General features: G+C 42.9%; 1 protein-coding gene across 1 annotated transcript in view; it reads right to left on the bottom strand.

Annotated features, from left to right (window-relative positions):
• The window catches only part of LOC144674182 (gamma-aminobutyric acid type B receptor subunit 2-like), a 585,472-nt gene extending 562,735 nt beyond the window's left edge, over positions 1-22,737 (bottom strand). Inside the window, exons 1-2 of the mRNA XM_078535658.1 lie at positions 22,687-22,737; positions 7,770-7,940 (exon numbers count right to left, since the gene is read on the bottom strand). Of these exons, the coding sequence (XP_078391784.1) occupies positions 7,770-7,940; positions 22,687-22,737 (222 nt within the window). The remainder of the gene's footprint in view (positions 1-7,769; positions 7,941-22,686) is intronic.
• Positions 22,738-23,693: the final 956 nt, after the last annotated feature.

Below are 23,693 nucleotides of genomic sequence, written 5' to 3'. Positions count from 1 at the left end.
TGTGCTAGGTATGACTCCAGCTAGTGGAGAGCTTTCCCCCTGATTCCCATTGACTCCAGTTTTGCTAGGGCGCCTTGTTGTCACACATGCGGCCTTGATATCAAGGACAGTCACTCTCACCTCACCTCCCGAGTTCAGCTCTTTTGTTCATGTTTGAACCAAGGGTGTATTGAGGTCAGGATCTGAATGGCCCTGGCGGAACCCAAACTGGGCATCAATGAGCAGGCTATTGTTAAGCAAGTGCCTCTTGATAGCTCTGTTGATGATCCCTTCCATTACTTTACTGATGATCAAGAGTTGACTGATGGGATGGTAATTGGCCGGGTTGGATTTGTCCTTTTTGTGAACAGGACATACCTGGGCAATTTTCCACAAACCGGGTAGATGCCAGTGTTGTAGCTGTACTGGAACAGCTTGGCTAGGGGCGCAGGAAGTTCTGGACCACAAGTCTTCAGTGCTATTGCCGGAATATTGTCAAGCCCCATAGCCTTTGCAGTATCCAATGCCTTCAGACGTTTCTTGATATCGCGTGGAGAGAATCAAATTGGCTGTAGACTGGCATCCATGATGCTCGGGACCTCCGGAGGAGGCTGAGATGGATCATCCACTCGGCACTTCTGGCTGAAGTTTGTTGCAAATGTTTCAGACTTATCTTTTGCACTGATGTGCTGGGTTTCTCCATCATTGAGGATGGGAATGTTTGTGGAGCCTCCTCCTCCAGTGAATTATTTAATTGTCCATCACCATTCACAACTGGATGTGGCAGGACTGCAGAGCTTAGATCTGATCTATTGGTTATGGGATCGCTTAACTCTGTCTAACACTTCCTGCTTTTGCTGTTTGGCATGTAAGTAGTCCTGTATTATAGCTTCACCAGGCTGAAACCTCATTTTGAGGTATGCCTGGTGCTGCTTCTGGCATGCCCTCCTGCACTCTTCATTGAACTAGGATTGATCCCTTGGCTTGATGGTAATGGTAGAGTGGGGGACATGCCAGGCCATGAGGTTACAGATTGCGTTCGAGTGCAATTCTGCTGCTGCTGATGGCCCACAGCGCCTCATGGATGCCCAGTCTTGAGTTGCTAGATCGGTTCGAAATCTAAGAGAAAAGCAGAATACTGTAGATGCTGGAAAATTGAAATAAAAACAGAAAATGCTGGAAAAACTCAAAAGGTTTGACAGCATCTGTGGAGAAAGAAACAGAGTTAATGTTTTGAGTCTGTATGACCCTTCTTCAGAGCTCTGAAGAATCCCTCAAAAGGTGAGAAGTGACAATGGACGCCCATTCAACAGTGATGAGTTCAATAGATTTGCAAACTTCCTGGCTTCACACATCAAAAAATCACATCCTATTGACCAAGAACTAATTGCAAAGTTGGAGATTTATGCATACATTGAAAAAAGTGACATGTACCACAACAGCTGAGATCAAGTCATGGAAGCCAGAGTCGTATTGTTTTCTTCACAATTATAGAGTGACTCTTCGACTACTGAAAAGGCTCCAGCTAAACTCATCTTTGCACATCCTATGCACACACATGCTCCTAAGCTACCTCACAGGGCTAACGATAATGTATACAAACTCGATTGGGAACCGGAGGATCGAATGAGAGTAAATGCAGAGTGAAACATGATAATTGGAGCTACACCACTAAAGCCAGGAGATGAATTGCTTCTGAAATGTGATGGTCATGTTGGAAAACAAAAAACCCTTCCATGACATCCAGCTATTTGTTGTGACCAACATGAAAGGATAAATGAATACTGCTCAGCACAGTTCACAAATCAGCACACAAAACATGTCATTCTTCAAAGCACTGAAAACACCATTCGTACGCATTGAGTCTGATTCCGACATCGACATCTCAGATGAAGTACATGAGTTAAATGGGACCACAGCTGATGTCAGATGATATTCTATATGGGCTATTTTGAGAGCATATAAGTTGGTTCCTGAGGCATAGAGGCAGAAATTTAGGAATATAAGCAAACAACCTGGGCAAACTTATATTGAGTTTGAATGAGTCAAGCAAAGTAATTTTGACAGGTGGATCAGAGCATTAAAAATAGAGGGAACCTATGAAGCCCTTGGAGAAGTAATTATTTTGGAAGAATTTAAAGATTCACTTCCTTCAATAGGAAGAATCCATGTGGGGGAACAAGGGGTTAAAACTGCTAGGCAGCAGAGTTAGCAGGTGATTATGAGCTAGTCCAAAACTCAAAACCTTTTTTTCAACACCCTTTTAAACCTGAGAAGGATAGAAAATGAGAAGGTGAGAGGAAGGTAGGTAGTCAAGGAAGAGAAGGTGCAGCTGGAGATTTGAAGGAGATTTCGCCTCAGACTAGGAAGGAAGGTGCTGAGAATGGAAGAGATGTAAGAAAGCTTAGATGTTTTCAGTGTAATAAGATAGGGCACACAAAGTCAATGTGTTTGAAGTTACAGGGAAAAGGTGCTGCAGTAATTGGAATGCAGAAACGTTCTGGAAATAAGAATACTGTGGGTTCTGAGATCCAGGCACAGGAAAAAAAAAACTGGTTTGTGTACAAGTGAAGCAGGAAGAATCAGTGATAGGTAAATTCTGATTCAAGCATTTGAGGAACCTTTTACAAGGGCCCTGATTGATTGTGTAGGGCCCCTCCCTAAGACAAAAAGTGGAACTCAGTACTTGCTGACAATCATGGATGTGTCCACGTGATTCCCAAAAGCGACACAGTAGCTAGAGTATTGCGTGCAGTTCTGGATTCTGCATTATAGGAAGGATGTGATTGCACTAGAGAGAGTGCAGATAAGATTTACCAGGATGTTGCCTGGGCTGGAGAATTTTAGTTATGAGGAGAGATTGGATAGACGGGTTATTTTCCTTGGAGCAGAGGAGATTGAAGGGGGACATGATTGAGGCGTGTAAAATTATGAGGGGCATAGATAGGGCAGACAGGAAGGAACTTTTCCCCTTGGTGGAGGGATCAATAACCAGGGGGCGTAGATTTAAGGTAAGGGGCAGGAGGTTTAGTGGGGATGTGAGGAAGAATTTTTTCACCCAGAGGGTGGTGGGAACCTGGAACTCACTGCCTGAAAGGGTGGTAGAGGCAGAAACCCTCATAACATTTAAGAAGTATTTGGATGTGCACTTGCGATGCCGTGGCATACAAGGCTATGGGCCTAGTGCTGGAAAATGGGATTAGAATAGTTAGGTACTTGTTTGACTGGCGCAGACTTGATGGGCCGAATGGCCTTTTTCTGTGCTGTAGACCTCTATGGCTCTATGATGCCATTGAGAAATATCACAGCAAAAAGGATTGTAGAATTGACCAAATTCTTTACCAGATATGGTTTCCAAAAGGAATACAGTTGGATCAGGGTTCAAATTTCATGCCACACTTGTTTGGGGAAGTCACGAACAGCCAAGGGATAAAGTAGTTTAAATCGTCAGCTTATCATCCTGAATCACAAGGGGTATTAGAGAGATGGCATCAAACTCAAAAGCCTATGATGAGGGCATATAGTTAGGGTTACCCACAAGGCAGGGATGGAGGAATTCTGTTCTTATTATTCACTATTAGAAATGCACCTAATGACTCAACAAAATATAGTCCTTTTGAATTAGTATGCGGTCATGAGGTACAGGGACCACTGAAGTTGATTCAGGAGAAATTAATTGATCAGGATTCGGAAACTACTCTCCTGGATTATGTGACAAACTTCAGTGAAAGATTGAAAAGAACAAGAGTTAACTAAGGAACATTTAAAGATATCACAACAGGTGATGAAGGCGAAGGCAGATAAGGGAGCCACAGCTTGTAGCTTTGTTGTTGGGGAAAAGATGTTAGTTAGTTCTATTACCAGCATTGGGTGAACCATTAAAGGCAAGGTTTAGTGGACCTTACAGAATTGAAAAGTAACTGAGTGAAGTAAATTATTTAATAAATATTCCAAATAGAAGGAAAAAGCAGAGGGTGTGTCATGTGAATATGCTTAAAAAGTACTTTGACAGGAAAGTTGACCAAAAGGAGGTATTAGTGCTGGTAGATAAAAAGAAAGAGGTAGAAATGAAAGATTCTGAAATTGATTTTCCTCTAATCAAATTGGACAATGAGGGCTTACTTAAAATTTTAGATGTAATATTGAGTTACCTTCCAGGCAAGTGGTAAAGTGATTTGGAGAAGCTATTGCAGTCACACAAAGCTATTTGTAGGGGTAAGCTAGGGAGGACAAATTTAGCTACACATGGGCCTGAATTTTACCTTTGGCGGGCACACCCAATTGACGCGTCCAGGAGTGGTTGGGAAACGGTCTGTGATTTCAGTGTGTGAAAGGTGCACTGAAATGCTCAGCGCTGCCAGGGTGGGGGCGGGAAGAGGGCGGGCGATGATGTCACCACAGGCGTGGGTGAGCGCTGCAAGAAAGATCCTTGAAGGCAGACAACTGACTCAGGGAGTTGGAGACCTGAAAAAGCTAAAATAAAGGTTTTAAAAACTGGAAAAAAGTGTCCATGCATCAGAATCAATCACCTGAAAATATAACGGATAAAAATGCTGTCCATAGAAATTTATTTTTATTTTATTTCATCACAAAAATTTCATCCCACCCTTGGATAAGGTTTGATGAAAATTGCAAAGGCCACCTGGCCAATTCGCCCATCCGCCATCTGTAAGGTTGGATGGGCAATGAAAAATCGGAGTCAATTGCGCCGTTAATAGGCTTAATTACTCTCTTAATTGTCAGTGGGTGCGCTTCTGACTTTTGTGCACCCGCACCAAGCAAAATATCGCGGGAGTGTGCGATGATGTTGGGATGCTTGCCCGGTGTCTTCTCGCACGATTTTTCGGCCGAACAGGTCAGGCGCGTGTCCGCCCGCAGGGAGCAAAATTCTGCCCATGATGTAAATGTGGGTGATGCAGTTTCAATAAGGCAACATCCTTATAGGTTGTCCAGCAAAATTATCACAAGTGCAGAAAGAAATCAAATTCATGCTTCAAAATGACATCATTGAGTCTAGTTGCAGTAACTGGAGTTTGCCTGTTGTGAAACCGGATGGAACACAAAGCGTGTGTGTGGTTTATCGAAAAGTAAATGCAGTGACAAAAGCAGATTCATATTCTATATCATATGAATGATATATTCATACCATATTCTATACGGTTAGAAGTTTGCATTGAGAAAGTGGGACAATCACAGTTTATCACAAAGATTGACTTGCTGAGGGGTTGTTGGCAAGTACTGTTATCGGAGGGAGCAAAGGAAATATATTGGCTTTTGTGACACCAGATGGACTATATCAGGTTAAAGTTATGCCATTTGGTATGAAAAATGCACTAGCAACATTTCAAAGACTGTCAAACAAAGTAATTGCAGGACTGAGCAATTGTGCTGTTTATATTGATGACTTGACAGTTTTCAGTCAAATGTGGGAGGAGAATTTACAACATCTGAAAGAACTGTTTAACCGACTGTAAGAAGCTAATTTGGTGATGAACTTGGCTTAGAGTGAGTTCGCAAAATCGCAAGTTATATATCTAGGCCATACCATTGGACATGGTAAGGTGGCTCAGAGAGATGTGAAAGTAAAAGCCATCATCAATTTCCCTGTGCCTGCAGCAAAACAAGACGTTTTTAGATTTCTGGGCATGAGTGGATTTTACTGGAAATTTGTACCAAATTTTAGCAGTGTGGTTGCTCAATTGAGTAAACTATTAAAAGAGAACAAGAAGTTTCAACGGACACAGGAGTGTCAGAAGGCATTTGACAGTTTAAAAACTGTGTTGACTATGACACTAATTTTGGCAGTACCTGATTATGCCAAGCAATTTAAGTTGGCAGTTGACACAAGTGATGTAAGCATTGGTGCTGTACAGTTGCAAGAAAATGAAACTGGAATTGAGAAACCGAAAGGTTATTTTTAACAAATGCTGAATGTACATCAGAGATGATATCAACCATTGAGAAGGAGACCCTGGGTCTGGCGTTAGCTTTGCAGCATTTTGAGGTTTATGTTGCAAGCAATTAATCAGAAACAATTGTTTATACAGACTGCAATCTTTTAAAATTTCTGGACAAATTTCGAGACCGAAGTGTAAGACTGTTCAGATGGGTTTTATTACTGCAACTGTTTAATTTACAGATTATACATGAGGCTGGACAAGAAAATCTAATTGCAGATGCCTTTTCAAGAGTTTAAAGCTCAAAGGAAACTGGATATTTAAAACCTGAACGCTGTACGGAAATGACCTCTGCTGACACAAAGGATTCATATATTGCAATGTTAATGCATGCAGTTCTCATGCAGAAAGACAAGACAGATAACCCATTAGTCATTACGGTGGCAAGCAAAATAAATACAAATTGTAGAACCATTGTGATAGTGTGGCCAAGTTTCCTTTGTGGATTTGTTCTGCCTGGTACACATCACCTTCAATGCCATAACAGCCATGTCAACAGGTCCGAATCTCAAGTCTGGTTGATTCCTCTACCTGAACTGCAATAAAGCCTTAGAAAATAAGTCTTAAAGAGGCTCAGTTGATTGTTCGAAATTAAGTGCTTTAAGGCAATGGACACTATTAGTTCCATCGCTTCTCATTTTGTAAATGCTGGAAAATAATAGCTCAGATTTATACTATAAGCAGGTTCTTCCAACTGCACAATTGGGATGTTTGAAATTACACTCGCACAGTAATTACAATTGTTTCTGCTCAAGTTCCTCCTCATTCTGTGTACTCTTGCAACCATAATTCAAAATTCTGATTCGCGTTCATACAGTTCAATAGTAAACACATGCAATTATTAGCTTCATAGACAATCATTTTGCACTGACAATGACATGCTGAAGATTTATTCGAATAAAATTCAGCCAATTCAGAGAGGAACAAATTATGGATTTTATTGGGTTCCACTGCCACCAAGCTGGTGTAATCAAGTGACAGATTTCCTATGGTTGCCCTGTGTGTGTCCTTGTGGTTTCTCAGTGATCTTATCTTGTATTATTAAAGATAAATTGAATAGAATTAGCTATTAAATGTTTAGAGTAGAGCTTGGTTGTGCCAAGCTACACATAAAAGTTCGAGTAAAATAATTTGAGCAGCCAAAGCTTCACAAGTTCAAGTGCAGTTTTATTAAGCAGTCAGAGCTAGACATCGATAAGCACTGATTAAACATCCTCACAAATGGATGGAACAAACTGATTGCTTTAGCCCAACCAACCAGGACAATATTAGGGCTGTTAGAATTGACCACTGTGCTCTTGGTTTTGGAAGGAAAACATCCCGAGTGGTTCCTTAATGTATAGATTGTATGATTTCCTCCAGATTTAGATTGTCTGCTGCCACTCATGGTGAAGTATTATACATGAATAAACATCACTTGGATGGCCATCACCCATTGAGATGTGCCCTTTTGAGGGAATCAACATCCATTGAAGAAACGGTTGCACATCTGTGCACATTTTGTTTTTCTACAGATCAATAGGTCACTGTTAACTAATTGTAATCTATTAGTATCATAAATCTTTGTGTATATATTTCCCTGGTGCAGTAACATGAACAACTGTTGCAAAAGACTACAATAGGAAATAATAAAGGGAAATCACAAGGTGATGAGATCGCAAACCTTTATATTATATATCATTGCTTCTCTTATGAGTGAGGAATTTTCCACTGGCAACATTGCAATACAAATTATACTATTACATATATATCTATAAATCCATCAGCACCATTGACACTGATCATGAGTTGTCCAAGGTCATTGTATATTTATCTTAAGTAAAGAAAACATACCTCAGAGAATCGTTGCACATCCTGGGTCAAGGTTCCTACCCTACGCCAATGAAAATGTTTGAGGAACTTGACAACTGCAGGATTGACTGCATTATCTGATGGGACTGTCCGGAAGAAATTAGGATATTTCTTCTTATCAGCCAGGACTGGTGTAGTTGCAGCAAAGGAAAGCTGTAAAACACATTAAAATATTGTCAATAATTTAATAATCTTTGCTTTGAATTGAACTTATTGCTGGAAATGTGAGATCCACTTCCCATAAAACAACTGACATTATTATATCTGTGTGTAGCACTGAATACAACATCCAAGAGGGATGATTTTAATTCAGTGAAAATTTTGAATGATTACAATACCTTTTGCTTTATAAACCAATCTCATAAAATGTCTGTATTTAAAACTAACTGACCAAAACAGTACAACTTTATCTTTAGGAAAATTCATGAAATGGAGTCCTGAGTTTTCTATCCTTTGTGAGAAAGTGAACTTCTCATGGGAATAAACAAGACAACATGATTATCAAAGCCTACTCACTACAATGGACCGTTAAATCTGTGTCCCACTTCTCCATGTTGGTGCTTCAATATACTGAACCACTACATTGTACAATTCTGCTTGTAATTGCTTTCTCCTTCTCCTGTCAATTTTCTCCTCTTCCCTATCTCTTTTAATCACGATGATTATGTGTTCTCATTATCTCCCACCAAAACTACAGCAAAAGCTCTTCAGAATCCTTGAAGAAACAGCATGGACGATTGTTTCCAGCCATTGATCCAGGATTTCTGCCAAAGTTACAGTGGGAGATCAGGTGAACCCCAATATTTCCCCAGGTAGTCATTCTTCAAGGATGTCTCGGAGAAGCTGCAGGGCATTCTGAAGGGGGAAGTTGAACAGCCAGTGGCTATGGTACATATTGGGACCAATGACATGGGTAAAAAAGGGGGTGAGGTCCTACAAGCTGAATATAGGGAGTTAGGACGTAAATTAAAAAGTAGGACCTCAAAGGTAGTAATCTCAGGATTACTACCAGTGCCACATGCTAGCGAGAGCTGCAATAACAGGATATATCAGATGAATATGTGTCTGAAGAAATGGTGTAGATGGGAGGGATTCAGATTCCTGGGGCATTGGGACCGGATCTGGGGAAGGTGGGACCAGTACAAGTTGGATGGCTTGCATTTGGGCAGGACTGGGACCAATGTTCTCGGGAAGGGTTTAAACTAGAATGGCAGGGGGATGGGAACCTGAGCAGTGAGACAGAGAAGGGGAAAACAAGGATAGAAACAAAAGACAGAAAAGTAAGAATCAAGAGTGGAAGGAAGAAAAAACAAGGGCAAAAAACAAATAGGGTTCTTAGTGCAAAATAAATCTAAGATGACTAACAAAGTTAAAAAGTCAAGTCTAAGGGCATTGTATCTTAATGCGCTGAACATTCACAATGAAGTAGATGAATTAGTAGCGCAAATAGATATAAACAGTTGTGATATAGTTAGAATTTACGGAGACATGGCTGCAGGGTGACCAAGGACAGGAAATGAACACCCAAGGGTATTCAATATTTAGGAAGGACAGACAAATAGGGAAAGGAAGTGGAGTGGCATTGTTAGTAAAGGAGTAAATCAATGCAATGGTGAGGAAGGATATTGGCTTGGAAAATCATGATGTGGAATCCGTTTGAGTGGAGATAAGAAACACCAAGGGGAAGAAAACATTGGTAGGTGTTGTCTACAGGCCCCCAAACAGTAATGGAGATGTAAGGGAAGGCATTAAGCAGGAAATTAGAGATGCATGCAATAAGGATACCGCTGTAATCATGGGTGACTTTTAATCTACATATAGATTGGCCAAACCAAACTAGCAATAATACTGTGGAGGAGGATTTCCTGGAGTGTGTTCGTGATGGTTTTTTAGACCAATACGTTGAGGAACCAACTAACGAGCAGGCTATCCTAGACTGGGTATTGTGCAATGAGAAAGGATTAATTAACAATCTTGCTGTGCGGGGTGCCTTGGGGAAGAGCGACCATAACATGATAGAATTGTTCATTAGGATGGAGAGTGAAGAAGTTGAATCCGAAACTAGGGTCCTGAATCTAAATAAAGGGAACCACGAGGGTATGAGGCATGAGTTTCCAATGATGGATTGGGGAACCTTGACAGGATAAGCAATGGCTAATATTTAAGGAACGTATGCATGAATTACAACAATTATTCATTCTTGTCTGGCACAAAAATAAAACAGGAAAGGTGACTCAAACATGGCTTACAAAAGAAATTAGGGATAGTATTAGATCCAAAGAGGAGACCTATAAAATTGCCAAAAAAATGCAGCAAGCCTGAGGATTGGGGGCTGTTTAGAATTCAGCAAAAGTGGTCAAAAAGATTGATCAAGAAGAGGAAAATGGAGTATGAGAGTAAACTTGCAAGGAACATAAAAACTGACTGTAAAAGCTTCTATAAATATGTGAAGAGAAAAAGATTAGCCAAGACAAATGTTGGTCCCTTACAGTCAGAAACAGGGGAAATTATAATAGGGAACAAAAAAATGGCAGAAGAATTGAAAACATATATTGGTTCTGTCTTCACAAAAGAGGACATAAATAATTTCCCAGAAATGTTAGGGAGCCAAGGGTCTAGTAAGAGGGAGGAATTGAAGAAAATCAGTATTAATTAAAAAATGGTGCGAGAGAAATTAATGGGGTTAAAGGCTGAAGATAACTCAGGGCCCAATAATCTACATCACAAAATACTAAAGGAAATGGCCCTGGAAATATTGTATGCATTGGTGGTCATCTTCCAAAATTCTATAGGCTCTGGAGCAGTTCCTACAGATCGAGGGTGGCAAATATAATGCCACTATTTAAAAAAGGTGGGAGAGAAAAAACAGAGAATTACAGACCAGTTAGCCAAACATCTGTAGTGGGAAAAATGCTGGAGTCTATTATAAAAGACGTGACAACAGAACACTTGGAAAGCAATAACAGGATTAGACAAAGTCAGCATGGATTTATGAGAGGGAAATCATGCTTAACTAATTTACTGGAGTTTTTTGAGGATGTAACTAGTAGAATAAATAAGGGAGAACCAGTGGATGTGGTGTATTTGGATTTCAAGGAGGCCTTTGATAAGGTCCCACATAGGAGTCTAGTGGGCAAAGTTAAAGCACATGGGATTGGGGGTAATATACTGGCATGGATTGAGAATTGGTTGACAGACCGGAAACAGAGGGCTGCGTCTTCCGGTTGGCGAGTGGGGGGCTGGGCCCGCTTGCTGATGCGTAAAATGATGCAGGGTGACATCGGGCATGCATCCGAAGTTACCCCGCGTCATTTAGATTTTTAGTTCGACGGGCGTACCCCCCGAACTGTCAACCGCCACTTAAGGCCTTTAAAAAAGCAATTAAACCAATTAATGGACCTGCCTGTCCAACCTGAAGGCGAAGAGCCCAGGCAGCCTTCAGAAAGAACATGAAACTTCATCCACGTGCAGGATAAGGTTTCATGAGTGATTTAAAATGTGTATAAAATGTTTAAATATAAGAAATTGACATTTCCCAGCTCATGTGACAGTGTCACATGAAGGGATATGGCAGGAATATTTTTTCTACCCTTCCAAAATTTTCATAACTTCCACCGATCTCCATGAGGCAGCACTTTGCCTCAGGGAGATCTGTGCGGTCTTTTGCTTCAGGAGAGGACGTCATGCTGGGCGTTCCTTAATTGGCCCGCCCACGTAAAAACCCGCCCGCCTGCACCTGCTCCCGTACATCCCTCCCGACAGAGGAAATGCTGCCCAGAGACTGGGAATAAATGGGTCTTTTTTCCGGGCGGAAGGCGGTGACTAATGGTGTACCACAGAATTCAGTGCTTGGGCCCCAGCTATTCATGATATACACAAATGGCTTGGATGAGGGAACCAAATGCAATATTTCCAAGTTTGCTGATGGCACAAAACTGGGCAGGGTTGTGAGGAGGATGCAAGGAGGTTTCAGGCTGATTTAGACAAGTTGGGTGCCTGGGCAAACACATGGCAGATGCAGTTTAATGTGGATAAATGTGAAGTTATATGCTTCGGTGTGAAAAACAGAAAGGCAGAGTATTATGTAAATGGTAATACATTGGGAAATGTGGATGTACAAAGGGAATTGGGTGTCCTTGTACAACAGTCAATAAAAGTAAATAGGCAGGTGCAGCAAGCAATTGGGAAGGCAAATGGTATGTTGGCCTTCATTGCAAGAGGATTTGCGTTCATAAGTAAGGATGTCTTACTGCAGTTATACAGGGCCTTGGTGAGACCACACCTGGAGTATTGCGTGCAGATTTGGTCTCCCTACCTAAGAAAGGGTATACTTGTCAAAGAAGAAATGCAGCAAATGTTCACTAGGCTGAAAGCAGGGATGGCAGGACTGTTGTATGAAGAGAGATTGGTTCAACTGGGCCTGTATTCACTAGAGTTTAGAAGAATGAGAGGGGATCTGATTGAAATGTATAAAATTCTGACAGGGCTAGACAGACTGGATGCAGGGAAGATGTTTCCCCAGGTTATGGATTATAGAACCAGGGGCCACAGTATCAGGATATGGGGCAGGCCATTTAGGACTGAGATGAGGAAAAATTTCTTCACTCAGAGGGTGGTCAACCTGTGGAATTCTCTACCACAGAAGGCTGTGGAGGCCGGGTCACTGTGTATATTCAAGAAAGAAATTGGTAAACTTTTGGATATTAGGGGCATCAAGGGGTATGGAGAGAAAGCGGGAATATGGCGTTCAGATGGATGATCGGTCATGATCATATTGAATGGCGGAGCAGGCTCGAAGGGCCGAATGGCCTACTCCTGCTCCTAGTTTCTATGTTTCACATTTCAGCTTGGGCGGTTAGTGTTAACAATGAGGAATATCATGGTCCGACTCAATTGTGTTGTTGCCTAATGTCCACACACCATGCATTTCTAAGAGGAGTGGTAGAATAGTGATCACAAGCAACAAACCATACCTATTTTTTTTTACTGAACCAAGAATAATAAAACCTATTAAAATATCCTTACTAGGGTTCAGCTGTGCTAAATGACTGTGCACTAGTAGGAATCAAACCTGTTATGTTCTAGGTTCCTAAGGTTCAGCTATTCATTGACTGAAGTATTGCTGCAACATGTACTACACTTCTAATTTTCATGCAAGGTTTCCTTCTGCACTGGCTTATGTTTTGCTTTTTTCATTTTATCTCTCCTTCCAGCAATTACTTCCCCGATGGAATGGAAACCAATCAAACCATAAAACAAAAAAATTGATAACCTCACACATTGATCAATTTTGCATAAGACTAGCTTGAGGAAAGAGGAAAAAAGAAACAGAACTCTTAAGGGATAATACAGAAATCCTAAGTAGGACAATCCTAAGTGTTTTGTTCTCAGGTAAAATAAGAGATATGTCATTAGTAGATGTAACCAGATATAATAATAATAACATAAATGATACCTATTATACAACATGTTGAATGTTTGTGGGAAATTATAACACTAGTGTGAAATTGGATCAGATACTGACTACAGCATGAAACAGCATATACCAATCCAGTGAGAAGGGACAGCAAGGTTCCTTTGCTCCATTAGATCATTGTAACTAACAATCAGCAGAGACCAAATATAAAAAGGAACATCTTTCTGAACAATGTGCAATTTTTATGGCTGGGATTTTCTGCGCCCACTGATGTCGGGCGTATTCAGCGGCATGAGTGGAGAATATGACACGATCAGTTTCATGACAGCATGAAACTAGTTTGCGATCGTCTGCTCAGCCCACCAATGGCAGGCCGTGTTTCCCGCCATCAGGCATCAGGAACCTCATTGTAATACATCTGCATCTCATTATTAGGCCAGAAATTGCTGCAATGTTCCAGTGAAGCTCAACGCAAACTGGAGGAACAGCACCTCATCTTCCGACTAGGCATTTTACAGCCTTCCGGACTGAATATTGAGTTCAACAACTTTAGATCATGAATTCTCTCCTCCATCCCCACTCCCTTTCCGACCCCCTTTTTCCAGTAATTTATATATATTTTTCTTTACCCACCTATTTCCATTATTTTTAAATGTATCCATTGTTTTATCTCTACCTTTTAGTCTATTTCGATCCCTTCCCCCCACCCCACCCCCACTGGGGCTATCTGTACCTTGTTCGTCCTGCTTTCTACCCTTAATGTCACCATTAGCACATATCTTAGATAATATCACCACCGTCAACACCTCTTTGTCCTTTTGTCTATGACATCTTTTGACAATCTCCACCTATCACTGGCCCTCTATCCAGCTCTACCTGTCCCACCCCCCCCCACCTTAAACCAGCTTATATTTCACCTCTTTTCTATTTTTCCTTAGTTCTGATGAAGAGTCATTCAGACACGAAACGTTAACTGTGCTCCTCTCCGCAGATGCTGTCAGACCTGCTGAGTTTTTCCAGGTATTTTTGTTTTTGTTTTGGATTTCCAGCATCCGCAGTTTTTTGCCTTTATCATTAGGCCAGTCTGCCAGAATCAATTCCCCCGCCCCCACTGGATCGTCCGCCCACGTCGGCGGAAAAATGCACGTTTCACAACAGCATATATAAGGTGTGCACTTGGTGGGCTCAGGACTACAAGGTTTGTTTGCCTACTTACTTCGGTCAGAGCCCGGGGTCATCAGTGCCAGGCTTCACAGGCAGCACCACATCACTTTTAGGTGGGCTCACGGGTAGGCCCCTACCTACCAGATCAGCCATATGTGGGTGGCTTTTCAATGGCTGCAGAGGTAGGGCTGGCTTGGCCTCAGGCAAGGGAAGGGGCTGGAGGATGAGGTTTGTAGTGGGGAAGGAAGGTTCCCAGGGTGTGTGTGTGGGGGCACATATTGATCTGTGCAAGTGGCCTCAAGGTGGTGATGCCTGAGGAGGCAGTCTCCAGGGGAGATGAGGTCAAGTGGACATGTGAGGGTACGTTTGTGAGAATGGGTGGTGATACCCCTTGAGCTGGCAGCGAATGAGATGCCAGTGAATGTGTGATGGGCTTGAGTGCGTGAGTTTAGAGTGATGAGATGTTGGCCTTACCCCAGCTGCACAGATGAGATCATTCATCCTCTATCTGTACTGGGTGCCAACCTCTTCGGTGCAGCATTGGCACTGATCATCACTGCCATTGCCTACCAAGCCAGACTGGTAATGTTGCTGCCCCTCCTGTGGCCAGAATAGGGGCAGAGGACATCACAGTGGGCCTCCACGTGTCCAAAAGGCACTCAAGGGCTTCACTCTCCTTGCCCTTTCGGGGCCATGTCCTCTTTTCAGCAGTCCTGGGCTGGAAGCACAGAGCGCGGCTGTACTTTAAATGTAGTGCCTGGCATGATGAAGCCGTGAGGTGATGGCATGGCAGCTGGCTGCCATCGAATACCACTGCCATTTACACACCATCAAAATGGCGTGTATCCTGAAAATGCATAATTAATGCGGCGGGGTTGGGATGATATGGCGTGAAAAGACGCCATTGTGGCCGGCAAGTAAAATGTCTTTCCCACCTGCTACGCACTTAGCGAAAGTCTGAGATGATTCCACCCTATGTGTATTTTTCCCTAAAAGTCTTATTTTGTATCCATATAAATACTAGAAGAACATATTGGACCACTTAAATAGCAATGGTATTTGTAAGCAGTAAAGAAATGCAATCTGCTATATGTGCTGCACAACCAAAATCATTTGAATAACACACCAAATAAGTAATTTTTTTTTAGATTCCGGAAACATTAGACAATCATTTAAATCTAGGCAGAAAACATGGAGAAAACACAAAAAGCATTTGATTTGGAAACTCTGACATCCTCCTTCCGGTGTATAGTTCAGACACACCTCCTCTGAGAAAATATGAAAATCTGTGTGATTATGAAGATCGGAATGAGAGTACCAAATACATAGGTAGAAAGTGGGAAGAGGTCCTGAGACAAAAATTTAGGGAGCTAGGTAGTAGATTAAAAAGCAGGACCTCAAAAGTTGCAATCTCTGGATTACTTCCTGTGCCGTGTGCTAGTGAGTATAGGAATAGGAGGTTAGAGAGGATGAATGCGTAGCTGAAGAGGTGATGCAGGAGGGAGGGCTTTAATTTCCTGGATCATTGGGTCTGGTGAAGGTGGGGCCTGTACAAGACGGACAGGGTGCACCTGAACCGGAATAAGACCAACATCCTTGTGGGGAGGTTTGCTCGTGCTGTTGCAGGGGGTGGGGTTTAAACTAATTTGGCAGGAGGATGGGTTACAGAATAGAGGAACAGTAGGGGGTGATGCACAGCTAAATATGGAAGAGAAACTAAGTCAGTCTTGAAGGCGGAGCAAATATAGACCTGTTAAGGCACAAGTGAATAATGCAAGGCAGGATTGCATCTATTTTAATGCAAGGAGTCTTACAAGTAAGGCAGATGGATTAAGGGCATTGGTTAACACATAGGAATATGATATTGCTGCTATCACAGAGACATGGCTGAGGGAAAGGCAGAACTGGCAGCTCAATATTCCAGGCTATAGAAACTTCAGGCGTGACAGGAGGGGTGTAAAAGAGGAGATGGTATTGTACTATTGATCAAGGAGTCAGTAAGGAGGGATGGTATCTTAGAAAGTTCCTCAAATGAGGCCATATGGGTAGAACTTAAAAACAAAAAGGGGGCAATCACTTTGCTGGGAGTATACTATAGGCCTCCAAACAGACAGGGGGAGATAGACGAGCAGATATGTAGGCAAATCTCAGAGAAGTATAAAAGTAACAGGGTAATAGTAATAGGGGATTTCAACTTCCCCAATATTAACTGGGATAATCTTACTGTGAAAGGCTTCGAGGGGGCGGAATTCTTAAAGTGAGAGCTTTTTGAGCCAGCACATAGAAACTCCTACAAGAGGAAGACCTATGCTTAGGGAATGAAGCCAGGCAAGTGGTAGAAGTGTCAGTGGGGGAGCATTTTGGGGATAGTGACCATAACTCTGTAAGATTTAAGGTAGTTATGGAAAAGGACAAAGATGGACCGGAAATAAAGGCCCTGAATTGGGGGATGGCCAATTTCAGTTTCTTGCCAAAGTGGACTGGGAGAGCTACTTGTAGGAAAGTTTACATCAGGCCAGTGGGAGTCATTCAAAAAGGAAATAGTGAGAGCTCAGGGCCAACATGTTCCCATAAAAGTGAAGGGTAGGACCAACAAGTCCAGGGAACCCTGGATGTCAAGGGATTGGAGGATTGAATAAGGGGAAAAAAAGAGGCTTATGGCAGATACCGAGGGCCGAAAACAGCAGAAGCCCTTGAGGAGTATAGAAATTGTAAGGGGGTACTTAAAAAAGTAATTAGGAGTGCAAAGAGGGAGCATGAGAAAACACTTAAAGGAAAATCCCAAGGCATTATATAAATATATTAAGGGCAAGAGGATAACCAGGGTAAGAGTAGGGCCCATTAGGGACCAAAGTGGCAATCTATGCTTGGAGCTGGAGGGCGTAGGTGAGGTGTTTACTTTTCATCTGTGTTCACTATGGAGAAGGATGATGTAGGTGTAGAGATCAGGGAGGAGGACTGTAATATACTTGAACAAATTAGCATTGAAAGGGAGGGGATATTAATGCTTTTAGTGGGCTTAAAAGTGGATAAATCCCCAAGCCCAGATGAGATGTATCCCAGGCTGCTATGTGAGGCAAGAGAGGAGATTGCAGGGGCTCTGACATTAATTTTCAAATCCTCTCTGGCCACAGGAGAAGTGAATAATGTGGTACCATTATTCAAGAAGGGTAGTAGGGATAAACCAGGTAATTACAGGTCTAACCAGGTCTAACATCAGTGATAGGGAAACTATAGGAAAAGATTCTGAGGGACAGGATTAATCTCCACTTGCAGATGCAGGGATTAATCAAGGATAGTCAGCATGGCTTTGTCAGGGGGAGATCATGTCTAACAAATTTGATTGAATTTTTCGAGGAGGTGACTAGTTGTGTAAATGAGGGTAGTGTAGTTGACGTTGTCTACATGGACTTCAGTGAGGCTTTTGACAAAGTCCCGTATGGGAGAGTGGTCAAGAAGATAAGAGCCCATGGGATCCAGGGCAATTTGGCAAATTGGATTCAAAATTGGCTTAGTGGCAGGAGGTAGAGGGTGATGGTCAAAGGTTGTTTTTTTGTAATTGGAAACCTGTGATGAGTGGTGTACCACAGGGATTGGTGCTGGGACCCTTGCTGTTTGTAGTGCACATTAATGATTTGGATGCAAATATAGGAGGTATGATCAGTGAGTTTGCAGATGACATGAAAATTGTTGGTGTTGTAAATAGTGAGGAGGGAAACCTTAGATTACAGGCTAATATAGATGGGCTGGTAAGATAGGCAGAGCAGTGGCAAATGGAACTTAATCCTGAGAAGTGTGAGGTGATGCATTTTGGGAGAATTTATATGCCAAGGGAATACACAATGAATGGTAGGACCCTAGGAAGTGCAGAGGATCAGAGGGACCTTGTTGTACATTTCCATAGATCCTTCAAGGTAGCAGCACAAGTAGATAAGGTAGTTAAGAATGCACATGGGATACTTGCCTTTATTAGCCGAGGCATAGAATATAAGAGCAGGGAGGTTATGTTGGAGCTGTATAAAATGCGAGTCAGGCCATAGCTGGAGTATTGCATGCAGTTCTGGTCGCCACACTATAGGAAGGATGTGATTGCACTGGAGAGGGTACAGAGGAGATTCACCAGGATGTTGCCTGGGCTGGAGCGTTTCAGCTATGAAGAGAGACCGGAGGCTAGGGCTGTTTTCCTTAGAGCAGAGAAGGCTGGGGGGAGATCTAATAGAGGTATCTAAAATTATGAGGGGCATAGATAGGGTAGATAGAAAGAAACATTTCCCCCAAGCGGAGGTGTCAATAACCAGGGGGCAAAAATTTAAGGTAAGGGGCAGGAGGTTTAGAGGGGCTTTGAGGAAAAATGTTATCACCCAGAGGGCGGTTGGAATCTGGAACACACAGACTGAGGGGGTGGTAGAGGCAGGAACCCTCACAATATTTAAGTGTTTAGATAAGCACTTGAAACACCATAGCATACAGGGCTACGGGCCAAGTGCTGGAAAATGGGATTAGAATAAATAGGTGTTTGATGGCCAGCATGGACACAATGGGCTGAAGGGCCTGTTTCTGTGCTGTATAACTCTATGACTCTAGGCTATTTGACCCATTAACTCTTCTCTGTTATATTGTGAACGATGGGAACCTTGGACGGATTTGAACTAAGTCAGGCAGTGGGCAGGAAAAAGGACGTTTTACCAGCCGGTCGCAATGGTGGCTTTTCACACTGTATCAACCCAATCCACCTCATTAATTGTGCATTCCCAGGAAGCACGCCGTTTCGATGGTGGGCCGTCTCCGATTCACCCGCCACACTGTCACCTCTCCATTTCATCATGCCAGGCACCACATTTTAAGTACAGCCACAGCCCAGGGCTGCTGCAAAGAAGACATGGCCCCGAAAGGCAAGAATACGGCAGCCCCCGTGATCCCCATGCCCCCACCCCCCTCCTCAGCCCTCACCATCTTGAGGCCACTTGCAAAGATCAACCTGTGCCCCCACACACACTCTAGGATACTCCCTTCCCAGGTGCAACCCTCGCCCAGAGCCTCTTTCCTTGCTTGAGGCCACTTCGCCCCCTTCCCCAGTACAACCCTACCTCTGCAGCCATTGCAAAGCTACCCCCGCCTTATGGCTGGTCTGGTAGGTAGGAACCTGCCTGTGAGCCCTCCAAAAGTGATGTGGTGCTGTTTGCGAAGCCTGTGCCAATGACTGCAAGCGCCGCCCGAAGCAAGGTTGGCAAAACAACCTCGATGCTCCAAGCAAGTGCAGCTCACCAGGTGCACGTTGCTTCTATACAGTTGTGAAACATGTCGGTGTGCAATCCCGCTGACGTGCTCGGATGATCCAGCGTTGGGGGGGTGATTCCAGCGAGCTGGGCTTATAATGATATGCAGATGTATTACAATGAAATTCCCAATGTCCGACGGTGGGAAACATGGCCCACCATTGACGAGCAGAGCAGAAAATTGCAAATTGGTTTCATGACGTCATGAAACTGATTTTTAGCCTTCTCGCCATATTGTCTGTCATGCCACCAAACACGTCCCACGTGTGCAGGCATGGAAAATTTTGGGCCTTATCTTTTTAATCCCAATCCCCTGTCTTTTTTCCAGTATTCCTAATAGACCTTACTTTTAAAGTTAACATCTCTCTTATTCAAATAACTCATTCAATGTTGCTTCTATGTCCTGATGAGTAGTGTATTCTGCTTTCTGACAATTCTGTGCATGTATCAGTTTCTTTGCTGGATTTGCTTTTGACCAAGTGATGCTCAATTCTAAGATGATGGTCTGAATCCCCTGCTATAGGAAAGAATTGTACTTTATCCATCCTCTCGGTTCCCTTCATTATATTAAATATTTCAGCCAGAGTACCCTTAACATCTTTCAATAAATCCATGGTGAGGAGCTAAATACATTAGTATTTATATTAAAGGTTTGTCCTCTCCTTGTGCTCTTTATCTCCAGGGAATAGAATCCATGTTCACCCAGATATGTGATTTTGATAAGGGGCCATTAACTTAAATTGGGAGTGTGGTTCTAAGGGCTAAAAACTTGTTCAGGACTGTTTTCAGGTACAGTGATCATGATTCATGATCTATCCATGCCTGTTACCTTTGAGGCAGACAGCACACAACCTTCGAGCTGACTCCTCATTTCTATGATCTTCTTGTGCAGTCCATCGGGACCTGTGTGACAGCATGTGGAGCTAACATGTGTTTCAGCTCTCAAAGGCAGTCTGTCTCTCTTAAAGAGAAGTTGTAATGATGAAAGAAGGCTTTTGCTGACTGCCACTGATGGAAACTGAGAGAAAGGAATTGGAGCACCAGGGCAGAGAGAGGACTCCATGGTTCACAGATGTGGCACTGGAGGCCTTAGTCATGGAAATGAACAGGAGGACCACTCTCTGAAGGGAATGAGAGTAGATAGCCAGGCAAGTCAAGCACCAGAGCCAAAGACCTGGCAGTAGAGTTGGAAGAAATTTAAAGGTCTCACATGGAGGATCAAGGTCAGTGAATGCACTTTCAAATTACATACCATACCCACTGCACCACTAACCTGTCACATTCTCAATACACTGTATGCCCATCACTCACCCATCAGCAGTCCCTAGTACTCAGGTGGCCATAACAGGAGCAATAAGCAGAGAGCTGGCAGAGGCAGAGCATGTTGCATTTGGTGATGCTGAGAGCATTCAGGATAACAGCATGTTGCTGCCTTACTCCTCACCTCAACTCCCAAATGGCAGGGATCCTGCTATATGGCATAAAGTGCAGGCAATAGATGGCGTGACCATGGAAATTTAGCTTTCTAACCTATCCCCTTTCCTCATCCCAATTGTCCCCTTTTCTGATTCATGCTTTCAGATATAAAAGAGCTGCAACTTGCCCAAGCACAGCAGACCCAGGACGAAAGGCAAGAACTACACCAGAACTCTGATGAAGAAGCAGCATTATTTGTTATGATGCTCGTGGCTACTAGCTCAGATGCTGGCAAGGTGCATACCTTAGAAATCACAGAATCACAGAATTTTAACGGCACTGGAGACCATTTGGTCCATCATATCTGCACCAGCTCTCCAAATGAGCATTATGACCTGGTGCCATTGCCCTGCCTTTTCCCTGTACCCCTGCACATTATTTCTATTCAAATAATCATCTAATGCCCTCTTGAATGCCTTGATTGAACCTGCCTCCATTACACTTCCAGGCAGTGCATTCCAGACCCAAACCACTCGTGTGAAAAAGTTCTTTTGCAGGTCACACTTGCTTCTTTTGCAAATCAATTTAAATCTGTGCCCTCTTGTTCTTGATCCTTTTATGAGTGGGAACAGTTTCTCCCTATCTACTCTGTCCAGCTCCCTCATGATTTTGAACATCTCTATCAAATCTCCTCTCAGCCTTCTCCTCTCCAAGGAGAACAGTACCAACCTCTCCAATCTCTCCTCATAGCTGAAGTTTCTCATCCCTAGTATAGAGTCATGAAACTCATGTGAGTCATCCTCCAGACCGGGGGGAAGGATAACTCATCTGCCAGCTCCCTGGAGGTTGAGGTTGCAGACCAGTTCCACTGCAGGGGCCTCAGATGAGAAGTTTGATAGGGTGGTGGCAGTGCCTGGGTCAAAAAACCCCTACCCTCACAAGAATGCAGAGAAACTAAGAAAAAAGGACAACTTCAGCAGATTCTGAACAGAAACGAACTCCCAACTGAAGCTACACTGAGAAAATTCCCCAGGCAAAGCTCCAGGGAGAAGAGCTGGGAAGCTCAAAGGCAGAATTCCCGTGGAAGTCCAGCTTCAGCAAGCAGAGCTCAAAGCCTGCAAGGGTGAGATAATTTTTTTTTGAATTCCAGGCCAGCCAGGCATGAGAAACCCCTTTTCATTTATTCGGTCAGAAGCACCGTTTGAAAGAAACTCATATGTTGATAACAGAACTCTAATCCAAATCCCCGACTCCGAGTCTCAAGATGTGGTTCCTGAGTTTGACAAAGAAAGATAAAGTAAATTAATAATTAATTTAGTCTATTTTGGGTACCTCGCAACTGTCCAATTTCCTAAACAGCAAGCCTGCAGGTCTTTTCTACGTGTCTCAGCTTGCAACGCTATACCGCTGATTAAATTAAGTCAGCAGCCAACCGACCAATGCAAATTGCGGACCCTTCTTCTTCAGGCAGAAGCGTGCTGCCATCATTTGGCAAGCCCGCCAAAAATGGGCAAGCGTGAGAAGATCCATTGTTTGGCAGTATACTCAGCGCCATCTTGGAAGTCTGTAATCTCTTAAAGCTGTACCCACACTTTCAAAATCAAAATGAATCACAAATTCAACTCACCAGATCAGTTTGGGCCAACCCAAGGGCCAAATCGAACAGGACATTTGGCATCCTTGAGAAGTGATTTTTCACATTACTTGAGTAGACCAGGTCTCAGTAAAAAATCAGATGAACACTGCTTATTTAAAAACTTGTTTGTTGATCTTGCGAATCACATTGTCCTGATGCAAGGCGTTGATGAATTCGAGACCAGCCTCAGGGAGCTGTTAACAACCTTTGAATATTTTAACCTTCCAACTGAGGAGAGTTCAGAGCTTAAAAAGAGGATAGGATACCCCCAGCAAAAAGACAGAAGGGTAAAAACAGCACCCGAACAAATGACACGAGATTGCCAGAGGAACACGGAACTTTCCAGAAGCCCCTGTGATATATCTTTATGGGGAGCCTGAGGCAGAAGCCCAAAATGATCGAAGATGTGGATACTTTTCCGGAACTGTACCAGTGGCTGGTAGTGAATGACAAGAAGAAAGACCTGGGCCAAGTGGACCAAGAAAAAGCAGAGAAAATGTTACGGACAAGCTCAACGTCAAGTATAGGCAGGCATGACAGAGACAAGAAAGGTACTCACTGAGCTCATTGCCTTGAAAGACTCTTTGGTGAACCAATACGTCTCCCTGGAAAAATATGAGGAGTTTGGAAAAAACATTGAATGATACTTCGGAAAAAGCTGCATTAGAGTTTTCAGCAATGACAAAGCTATACACTGATACACAGAGTGAGGAGACAAGAGCTGATCAAGAAAACAAACACTTGAAAGAGCAGCTAATTGTCCTTCAGGATTGGATTCAAAAACAGTCCATTACACTTCAGCAATATAACGGAATAAAGAATACCTTGAGCAACAGAATGGCAGAACAGCAGAACAAACTCAATGAAGTTCTGTTAAATTACAAGCAAACTCAGGATGAAATACTTGAGCTTCACAATGACAAGGAAAACCTGTTGAAGGACCTTCACATGCTACAAAGATCCTTCAGGTCTGAGTTCGTCCCTCAGCAACATTATGA

This window comes from Cetorhinus maximus, chromosome 3, assembly GCF_964194155.1.
Source record: "Cetorhinus maximus chromosome 3, sCetMax3.hap1.1, whole genome shotgun sequence".
Classification (NCBI taxonomy): Eukaryota; Metazoa; Chordata; class Chondrichthyes; order Lamniformes; family Cetorhinidae; genus Cetorhinus; species Cetorhinus maximus.
This window is presented reverse-complemented; position numbering and strand designations above follow the sequence as displayed.